This window comes from Ochotona princeps, chromosome 3 (assembly GCF_030435755.1).
Source record: "Ochotona princeps isolate mOchPri1 chromosome 3, mOchPri1.hap1, whole genome shotgun sequence".
Classification (NCBI taxonomy): Eukaryota; Metazoa; Chordata; class Mammalia; order Lagomorpha; family Ochotonidae; genus Ochotona; species Ochotona princeps.
Window position 1 is genome coordinate 11,760,593 of NC_080834.1, and position 11,750 is coordinate 11,772,342.

The window sequence follows — 11,750 nt, forward strand, 5'->3', positions numbered from 1 at the left end:
GAAAGTATACAAGAACTACATTCCTGAAATACAGCTATTATTAATAATAGCATATGATTTTGTACATCAGGGGTTTGGTCAGTCTTATAGGTAGTCAATGTTTAGAGAAGGCACATTTTCAGAATTAAAGGGTATTGACTGAAACCCCACTGGGAAAGTTAATCAGTTTCTCTGACTCTTATATTTTATATTTATAAACTGAGAAAAATGTTTAAAACAGCAGCAACCTCAGAGAATTATAAACATTCAACAGGTGAAAGTACTTAGTGTAAAACCTGGAAAATTGTAAGAACTACACAACAGAGACGTAACTTTATCTAAATGCACATATTTTATGTATAAATATATATAATGCATTTGTATTATATACATGCCTATGCTTTACATAATAAATACATGCATGCTATGTGTGTGCATGGTTTTTGAGCTTTCGATTGAAACTTAGCATAAGAAGAACTGTGCAGCTAGAATCATGACTTCTGGGCTTGTGTTTGTCTCTAATTCAAATATGGCATTCAAATGGAATTTCTACTACCTGCAGAGTTAGGGACTTTCTCAACATAATCCCTATGCTTCAAACCAAACAGACTGAATGTTTTCTTGAATATAAACCTAATATAATCATCAGAAAAAAGTCAGGTGTGTTTCCTATCTGAAATGGTGTTGCTGTGCTTCCAGGGAGCTATTCATGGCATTGACTAGGATGTGTCAATTTCCATCCTATGAGATTATCTTCCTTTCACAGTGCCTCTCTCCTTAATCCCTAGCCACTGATGTATGCTTTATGTGTAAGCCCAGAAAAGAAAACGGAAAAGACCTGAGGCTCCGCTACTCAGTTGCTAGTATGCTCGCAGAGCGTAAATCTAGGCCTGTCTCCACAATATTAGTTTTGTAGTTCAAACAGCAGCTTAGTGATAGCTTGCATAGATACCACAAAAATTTGCATTTGAAAAAAATGATGAAATGCCAGAAGCATCTGTATATCTGTTGTGAATAGTGTTTATCATTTCTTATCATCTATATACTCAAATTAATATGAAAAAAAGGAATGCTTCTTGTTTCTTTAGAGCTGGAGGAAACAGCTTCTACAATATTCTTTTTAAAGCTGTGTTTGTTACCCGTGTTTTGTACAAAAAGGAATCATCTGTTTTCTCTCACGCTTTGCAGAAGTTCTCCCACCCTTTCATTTCTGACTTGAAGTTTGAAGAAATATTTCTGGACTTCTGAATTATTAATCATAGCTGCATGATATGCAAATCAGACTTCCCTAGCCATGTCCAGCAGCACAGCCTTGAGCCAGGGTCTGTCTTCAGCAGCTGGAAGAGCTTCTGTCTGGGGAGCAGGTTTTGCACAGAATGGTAAGTAACCCAGGCTGCAACTCAGCCACTCACATCTCTCACGGACACAGAAATAGCATTGGGCTTCCTGTCAGGTTTCTTTCATCAGCAACCAAAGAGCATTGAAAGTTTTAAGTAATGCTTAAGTGAACTGCTCACAAGTAAATGTAAAACAGCAAAAGTAGGTAAAAAACTGATCAAATTTTCCTTTTTTTTCCTACTAAATATCCACTTTAATTGACAAGTACTGTTTATTAGAAGAATTTACTGTATTTTCTAGTGCCTTGTGCCTTTCCTATTTTAGCAAAAATGGCAATTTGCTTGAAAACATGTAAATATTTACAGAAAAAATTGAAATTTCTATTATATGGAGTAAACATATGTAGGATTTTAATGTTTAGACAATAATGTACTACAAAAAATCTTAAGGCATTCTAACAAGTAAATTTAGTATTTAACATTTATGTATGTTAAAATGAAATGATCCAACAATATATTTCTGCAAGCAAGAAGGGAAAATTTTAGAAACCATTGCTCTTCTACCTTCAAAAGCCTTCCTTAATCTATGAGATGTCCTTAAAGAAATTAGAAAGCAGGTAATTGTAGTTCATAGTTATACTGCTAAGACACTTGTTTGTTTAATTTACAGAATGTGCAAAGCAAAAATATCAATTTCATTGCATCTTTTAGTAGTATTAGTATAAATTTTCATTCATATGGTTCTGTAGCAAAGCAATTTCTATTTCTTTTTAAAATTCTCATTAATATGGAATTTTGTCTTACTGTGCCTATTAAAATTTCACAAATGTTTTTATATACTTTTTGACTACAATAAGCTAATTTTAAAGCTAAGAAGCTATATATATATGCATATATATATATACATATATATATATATTTCAAGGCAGCTTACTTCTTCAGTTTGTAGAATTATCATGGCCACATTACAAACACACTCAACTACGAATATCACTCGATTGGACTATATACTACTCTCAAATTGTTGATCTTGGTGACAATAACCTGGTCTACAAATACATTCACAAAGCTTGAATTAATTTTATTGATATTATGCACTTAGAAAAAAATTTAAGAATGAAACTTATGTATCAAAGAAGTATATGATAAAACACCAGAAAAAACTGTAATCTCAGTTTTATAAATATAAATTCAAATAAATATTACAAAGTTGAATAGATTTTCCCAAACTAGGAATGCTAGGGTTGCACAAACTGTTTTTCTTATTTTTGCCTAATCACATCTCCTAGTGTTACACAGTTGCAGCTGTAATTTTATGGGAAGCAAGGAAAAGATGATCCTTTGTCATTCTTATTTCTGTTTTTCAGTCCTAATATTGTCCCCCCACCACCACATCCCTCAATCAGCATCATGATTTGAAGATTTATCTGTGATCTCTTACCTCTATCTGTGGTCATTTGTGATCTAGGCTTCTTAATTACACAGGTCTCCATGGGTGTCTTTTCCATCTGTAGTAATCAAATCAATCAGTTATGTATATAAGCTTCATAGACCACTGACCAGTCAATCCTTTAGAGGCAGAAAGATAAATGGTGTGATCAAAGAAAGGAAATTACAAAATGAGACAAACAAGTCTCTGGTCTCAAGGCAACTGTATGTTGTTAAAATTCTCATGCCGGTGTGTAGGAGCTTTTTGCGTATCTTCAAGACAGCAGTTGGACCCAGGTCTGACTCTTGAGAACTTAAAATGTTAAAAATTTGAACAAAGAAACATTAGGCACAAAGAGTCTTTTCTTAGGGATAAAAGTGAAAGAAAGGGATTGTTGTGTCATGGAAGACAAGAAGGAGAGTGATTCCAAAAGGCATGGAGTCGAAAGCTTTCGAAGAATAGTGGTAAAATAAAAAATAGTAACTGTAAAAATTACAGTTAATCAAAAATGTAAAAACTATCACTTAAAAAAAGCCATTTCATTTTTGCTATATTTCTATGAAGCATGTTTGACATCATCAAATGCATGCTGAATCTCATTTAAAAAAAAAGGGGGCCAGATAAAGTGAGAGAAGAAAAGAAATAATTTATCTGAAATCTCTTCAGTAGGAATAAAACTATTAAAACTTTCCTACACATTTTTCTAGAGTTTCTTGTATTCATTAATTTCATATGTGAATACCTCTTTAAATGTCTTATTTTTAAAATGTATCATAAATTGAGTTTTTATAAATGCCTCTTAAGCCACAACTACCACTAGCTATAACTGTGAGTTTTGTGTATTATCTGTGGTGTCACCTCTTACAATGAAATAAAGAAAGAAATAGGCTTAGTTTAGTGCATGTACAATTTGTCTGATCTTGCTGGGAGTATTTCTAAAGATATATTTTAGGCAATCATATGTTTATATCTGTGTCTTCACTAAACAATCACAGGACAACTACTGTTTGCTGGTAACAGTGCCAGATGTTGAAGACAAACAATGAGTAAGCAGCATTCAGAGAGGTCCTATAAAGGAGGTCAGTACACACAGAGAGAGCACACAATGGAAGCTCTATAGTTTTCTCTGTGTATCATAAAGCCCGTCTTGGGAAAGCTACAGCTGAACTATGTTTTAAAAGAAGCAAAAATAATAAATGTGCAATGAACTGGCATCACAGGAAGAAATAGAAATGGAAAAAATATGACAGAAGAGAAAGCCCATGATGAAGACATTCAAAGAATAGGAAAAACAATAGCAAGAAGAGTAATAGCAAGAGAGGTTCAAGGCAAATACAAAGAAAACACCAGACCATGCAAACGTGAGCTCTCCATTAAAGATTTAGACTTCAATCATCAACTACAGGAAGATCAGATTAGGGGCTATGATTCCTCAGGATTGTTTGGCTACAGTGACCATCGAAGTGAACAGGAACTAGAGAGAATGTGAGATTAGAGGAGGGTATGACGTAGTCCAAGGCAGAGGTGAACTTTGGCCTAGACTAGACTATTAGCAAAGGATTGGAGCAATGAGGATGAATTTGAGAGTAATATTCAGACATTATAGTTAATGAGAGTCACTATTTCATTCATTATTAGAAGTTAACATGTTAACAATTTCAAGGATTTTTTTTTTTTAAGATTTCTGAAACCAGAATGTGAGTAGATGACAGAAGCATTAAACTGCAACAGCTCAAACTGCTGTTCGCACAGTAAAAGAGCTGGAGAGGTTAGTACAAGATATCTGCAATCAGCCAGGAACAATAACTACAAATATCGAATGCTTGCAAGTCGGGTGTGGGCTGGGCTGAAAATCTGAGAGTCGTTCCTCTATCAGTGCATTTTAAAACCTGAAAAAATGGGGGAAATCATCTAGACAGAGTTTGGTGGTTATGGAGTAAAGAACTAGCTTTGAAGAAACTCAGCATTTAGTACTTGAGTCACATAAATGCCTGCTGGGACTCCTGGGAAGAAAGGCAGAAAGCTAAGACAATTTCATGTCACACACAGCAAAGGAGAATACTTGCAGAAGTCATAGGATGAGAAACCACTGACTCATGAAACAAGATTACTGAAAAATAACCACTGAATAGAGCAATCATGGAGATAATTTCACTGGAACAGTGAGTCAGAACCCAAAGTGGAATAGGTTGCAAAGAAAATGGATAATGCATGTCAAAAAGTGCTGAACAAAATTGCTCTTTCTAAAAACTGAGAAACAGCACATGCGAAACCACAGATTTACTTTTACACTTTCTGTGAACACTAATGTTCATGTTTATAGGCTACATGTAAATGTTTATAGGCCTCAGTACTTACAAGATAACTGTGCTGATTGAAACAGGATAATTAATATTTTCATTCCGATGACATGATTTTATTATTAAAGGTTTGGAGCTTCTTTTGTCATATATATATGTACTTATACCCTAATTTATTACATTATATGTTATATATATACTGCATTAGATGTGTCATATATTCATATATACTACATTTCACTGTATTATGTAGTTTATACATATTCACACATTATATATTAGTGTATTATAAAGTTTGGTCTCCCCACTGTGGTTTATAACTCCTGAAACTTATTTTTTCATTGGTATCCACTTTTGGTATCCAAATTTTCTCTGACCTTCCCTTCTCCTTGCCTCCAGCGTTCTGCTAATGACTACTCTGTAAACCAATTTTTGGTTGCTTTTAGCTTCCATATAGGAGGGAAAAACATGGAGCTTCTGTCTTCGCTGCTTCTTTTCACTGCACAAGCTGTCCTCTCTTTTCATCCATTTTTCTGGCAATGATAGGATTTCGTCTTTCTGGGTGAATTGTATGTCACTGTGTGTGTGTATGTACATATATTATGTATTTTATCAACTCATCTGGGTACCATTACTAATTCCATACTTCAGCAGTTGTGGACAGGGCTGTAATAAACATGAAGCAAGGGTCTCTTTTAAAGGAGTTCATGTACTTTGCCTACATATCCAGCAGTGGGATGCTGGATCACATTTCCAGATTTCAAACAAACCGTCATATTGTTTTCCAGCCTGACTATAGTGACCTAACCTTCCCATCAAACGTATATAAGTGCTACCCTTATTATTCTGTATTTTTATAATAGCCACTACAAAAGGTAAAATGATGTCACATTATTATTTTTATTGACATTTCCCGGACAAGAAATTAAAGTGAAAAATTTTTTTCATGTCTGTGCTGGTCATTTGTACGCATTCTATTGAGAATTGTCTCATCTACGTCCTTTGCCTGATTATGCCTACATTGTTTTCTTGAATTTATTGAGTTCTTGACATACACTGAGTATTAATCCTTGATAGATAAGTGCCCTGGAAACAGGTTCTCCCATTTTGTGGGATGTCATTTCACTTTATTGGCTGCTTTCTTGGGTGACAGAAGCTTCTGAGGTTCCTATAATCTAATCTGACAAGAACATTATCAATATTTGGTAAGGATTTCAATGAATTTGTAGATACCTTTAGATAGTACAAAAATGTTGGTAAAATTAATTTTCCAGTTCATCAACGAGAATATCTTTTCATTACTTCTGTGTGTGCCTAGACTTTAACACGCTATACGCAAACCTGAATATTTTGAGTTCCTGTTTCCAGTTTCAATGCCCTTTATTTCTTTCTGTTCCCTAATTATTCTTAGTAATGTTTTCAATATAGAATAAAGAATAGGGAAAATGAAAATCAATCTCTTGTTTCAGATCTGAGAGGAAATGCTTTGAGGTTTCCCCCAGTTGGTATATCACTGTCTTCGTTCTATCATGTTCTATCACGTCTTTATTACTTTAAGGGAGCATACATTATTTTCCCCATTCTTTTGAATTATCCATCTATATTCTCTTGCATCTGATTGTGTTTCCTCAGGAAACACAATTATTTAGAATTGTTTCAACCACCTCCCAGATTTCTTTCCACTCTCCTGTTTCTGGAGAACGGTTTTGTTCATTGGGAGGCATCATGCTGCCTTGTCCCTTAATGCTGCCTCTTCCCCATGCTGATAGCTGTGTATCTGGTTACAGTCCCTTGTTTATGGATGATACATGTTTGTTTCTATGGAATGTGAGTGTTAGTTGGCAATGCTTTGACTTCGATTCCCAATGATCCCAGAAGAACACAATAACTTCTCTGTAATCAATGTTAGAGTGTGCAGCAGTGCCCTGGTTGCACTGGCTACGGCAGTTTGTGCAGATACTAGTGTGACTTTGAAGCTGAAGTGGATTTCCACAGGTCTGTCTTCAGGCCACGTTTCCAGAACTGTAGGGTACAGAGATGCCTTCTCCTTGGAATCTGCAGCAAGCCTGAGTGATGATGGGGCCTGTGGAACTATGTGAAGTGGAGGCCTTCCCCAGATCTTTCTGAGTGGGCCTGGATGATGCTGGGACTTGCAACACCAGCCACTCTAGTTTCAGCGTAGAGTGTAGTAAGGGGTCTTCTTCCTGGTCCCATGGTGAGCACAGCTCATTCAAGGAACTGCACACTGACAGACTAAGGTTGAAACAGTGAAATTCAGAAAAGGTGTTGCCTAGGTTCCACGGTAGATTCAGGTGACTCTGAACTCACTCCCACCTTCCATTCTAAACTTCTCCAATATTTTATCCTTCCTTTTTCGTATTTGGTCAACATGAAATTAAATCACTTATTGGTTTGTTTTCTGTTTCTATGTGACAGAATACAAATTACTTGGGATTAGGAACTCTGTTTCATTACATTATTATCCCCAATTCCTATAACATTGGTCCAAGGTAATCAATAGAGTTAATGATTAATACATAAATGACTTTTCTGTATATGCACATTGGTTCAAATGTGTATTTTATAGGCACCTCAAAAAATTATGGCAATGGAATTAAAAGACAAGTTTATTTTGATATAAAATACAATTGAAATCCATACACATTATTTTCATAATGTATTTCCCAAAAAGTTTTTTAAACACCCCTGATGTACACACACACATATATATGCATATACATATTATATGTATTATATGTATATGTGTATGCATTGTGTGTACATATTCCTTACTAATGCAACCTGTTATCTTTAATTTAATTTGTAAGTATCATTTCCAATTATTATATACTATATTTTGTCACTAGTCACAATTGAATGTTTCACCTTTATGTTTTCTCTCTCTTCTTCAGGCATGGAATGAAACTTGCAAAAACTGGCTGGCAGCAGAGGCCTCTTTGGCAAAGTACTATCTCTCCATCTTTTATGGGATTGAGTTTATTTTGGGACTCCTTGGGAATACAACTGTTGTTTTTGGATATCTCTTTTGTCTGAAGAACTGGAATAGCAGTAATATCTATCTCTTCAATCTCTCCATCTCCGACTTAGCATTTTTGTGCACCCTCCCCATGCTGATGAGAAGCTATGCCAGTGAAGACTGGGTATATGGAACTGTGCTCTGCATAAGCAACCGATACGTACTTCATGCCAACCTCTACACCAGCATTCTCTTCCTCACTTTCATCAGCATCGATCGATACTTGCTCATGAAGTTTCCTTTCCGGGAGCACCTTCTGCAAAAAAGAGAGCTGGCCATTTTAATCTCTTTGGCCATTTGGATTTTAGTTACCTTGGAGTTACTGCCTATACTCCCTCTTATTAATCCTACTGTAACCAACAACGCCACCAACTGTAATGATTATGCAAGTTCCGGGGACCCTGAATACAACCTCGTTTATAGCATTTGTCTGACCATATTGGGCTTCCTGCTTCCTCTTCTCGTGATGTGTTTCTTTTATTACAAAATTGTCCGCTTTCTAAAGCACTGGAGCAGGCAGATCAGTACTGCTTTGCCCCTTGAAAAGCCCCTTAACTTAGTCGTCATGGCCGTGGTGATCTTCTCCGTGCTTTTCACACCCTACCACATCATGCGGAACGTGAGGATCGCTTCAAGGCTGCGGTCCTGGCAGCAATACCAGTGTGCTGAGGTCATCATCACCACCTTGTACATCGTGACTCGGCCATTGGCCTTCCTGAACAGTGTCATCAACCCTGTCTTCTATTTCCTTATGGGAGACCATTTCAGGGAAATGTTGATGAACAAACTGAGGGAATACTTCAAATTCCTTACATCGTTTAGAAGATACGTTCAGGAAATGAGGTGCCTGTGAAACAGATTAAGTTGTACATGCAGCTGTAAGTCAGTTAAGAATTTGTTTCAGTTCACAGATGATCACAGATCTGATCCTCATTTAAAAATACATTATTCCTAGAATAAATAAAATGAAAGAGATAAGAATACACAGGTTTCTTCGTTTGAGAGCAGATGGAGTTGAATTAGCCTTGTCTAATGTTTGGGCATGCATGTGTGAACCTAGGTGCTATAGGGTCTTCCTGATTTAGAAGTAGGAGATAGACAAAGCAACAAATTGTACTGAATCATTTTGAATGAATTGCAAGATAGTAATGATGATGCCGATAATGTGACAGAATTATCTGTGTTGTTGTTTATAGAATCCTAAAACTTTGGATGAGAAGTGAAAAGCAGATCAGATGCATACCGTTAGGCATTGCCTTTAGATGTTGTGTTCATGAGAAAATTACAGGTACATTACTGAGAATGAGGAATGATGCGACATGAATAATCAGACCAAGGATGCCATGAATCATGGTCGACTTGGAATTTATCAGTCTTTTTGATGGCAATCTCATGAAGGTAATCTTAATTTATATTGAATAGAACATAAAGATAACTTGGCAAAAAGTGAGAATACGTTTGAGCTTGGCCATCAGAGCATTAAAGTACAAATGACTTTATCAAAAAGCTAGCAAAATATGACAACAACAGTTGTAAAAATATCAGAATTATGGAACACCAAAATGCCTATCATAAAATCCAAAATAAAATAAAGCAAAATAAAATACTACATTAATTTAATGATGATTGTGCCATCTGGCGTTTTATTATCAAATTAGACTGTTCATCTTCACTTTGCTAATCTTGAATAAATAGTGAATTTTAAAATATATTAACATCATAAAACTGGCAAAGCAGCAGAAACATGGTAATAAGCAGAGCATTTGGCTAGACTTCCCTCTGAGGAAGCATCTCAGCTCTACTCCCAGTGTAATACACAAGGATAACTTTCTTGCAGGACAAGAGACTCACATCTGAATGAGGCCTGTTATCATAGAACTTCACATAAGATCACTGGAAAACATGTCCTAGAAAATAATTCACTTTATTAAGAGAACCTAAGAAATGTTGTACTCGCATAATAAACTATCCTATAGATTTACGTCCCAAGGCAAATGGGGAAGGGGAGAGCTTAGGGAATGGATCCTCCATTTAAAGTGGAACAAGCATCAAACAGTAACTCACTGATACATAACAACATTTGACCACTGCTACAGTCTATACTCCTTCTCTTGGTGTCGTTAGCTACAGGGAATGATAGTTCAAAGGATACAATAATCATCATCAATGCAGAGACATACAGCTCACTGTACTTTCTGTTCTGAAACACTCCGGTGATATTATATTCTGCTTTACCAAATATCTCCAAATTTTTCAAAACTAAGAGCAGATGAAATGTTACAAAACATGTTACTACAGAGAATTTATTTTCTTACTTAAAGTTAGGCTTTTATATATTTTTGTCATTTGTTTATGTAATATTTTTAGATTGCAATGTAATTTTATAGCAATAATAAGGACTTTCTGAATTTTCTCCTTGGAAAGAGTGACAGAAAATGCTGTGATAAATAAGAGTTTACTTATTTCTCCAAAATCAATTGCATAAAATAAGTTTAACTAAAAATGTACTTATGCATTTTTAGTTGTAAAGAAGAAATTAAATTTTCTGTCTCCCCTTACTCATTAAAATTGCAGAAAGTATGCCACTGTATGAATTTAAAAGAAGTGGGGAGCATGGAGAATGTGAGTAGGTTGAGAAATATCACTTCTAAATCTATATAGTAAATTACATGTAACTTGTATACTTTATATAAGTAAAATAATTTAAAATATTAAAATAATAACATTCCCTAAATCTCTGGCTCCATTTATCATGTGATATTTAAACCTTAACAGACTAAAAGATACCTACTTTAAAACTGTTAGAGCTATTCCATTTGTGCAAGGTCATTGTGAGAATCACAAATGAATTATGAAACTCCTTGGTGGCTTTGTGATTTCCAGAGGAATAAACGTTATTCTTTGTACCTTGTTTTTCATGTGATCATCTGGGGTCATCAGAAAGCTGTCTAAACTTTCTAGCTCAACCCTATGCAATGTGAGCTCACTTCCTGTGCCTGCAGTGTTATCTTCCACCACTGTCGTCACAAACCACATCCTGAAACTGAAAAATGTGTTTCATTTCATTATGTTTAAAATGTTCCCTTTATTCTAAGCAGCTTTCTTTTCATGGTGTATGTCGGTCTGCTGTAATTTTTTTCCTTATGTTCTGGTATTTCCAAATCTGGGAGTGAAATTTGCTACCACTGGGTTTTCAGACACTTTGAAGTGTTGTGTTTATGAAATGCATCATTTTATTCTATGTATATTATAATAATAGAGATTCAAGTTCATTCTACGAGTTGAAAACCATGTCAAATTTTTCATTCTCTTAATAGCACCCAAGAAAACACTTTCTGCCCCACCAAAGATTCATTATTTTTATTTGAAAGTCAGAGACAGAGGGAGAGAGAGAACAAGGCAGGGGGTGGTGATCTTTCATATCTTAGATCACTCCCATTATGATGAACAGTCTGAAACCAAGAACCAAGAGCTTTTTCCAGGTCTGCCCCATAGGTTCAGGGACCCAAGGCCTGGTACATCCTCTACTGATTTTCCAGACCATAAGAAAGAAGCTGGACTGGAAGCTGAGCAACTGGGAGTAGAACTGGACCCTATCTGGGATGCCAGCAGAACATACAGAGAATTAGCCTGCTACATTGCTGGGCGGCCCTCACAGGACACTTTTC

The 11,750-nt window shown here is 35.6% G+C and overlaps 1 protein-coding gene across 1 annotated transcript; it reads left to right on the top strand.

Annotated features, from left to right (window-relative positions):
* Positions 1-1,229: 1,229 nt before the first annotated feature.
* SUCNR1 (succinate receptor 1) lies at positions 1,230-11,196 on the top strand. The gene is made up of 2 exons (XM_058661443.1): positions 1,230-1,358; positions 7,958-11,196. The coding sequence occupies exons 1-2, from the start codon at positions 1,356-1,358 to the stop codon at positions 8,933-8,935; spliced, it is 981 nt and encodes a 326-aa protein (XP_058517426.1). The 5' UTR covers positions 1,230-1,355; the 3' UTR covers positions 8,936-11,196.
* The last annotated feature ends 554 nt before the right edge of the window (positions 11,197-11,750 follow it).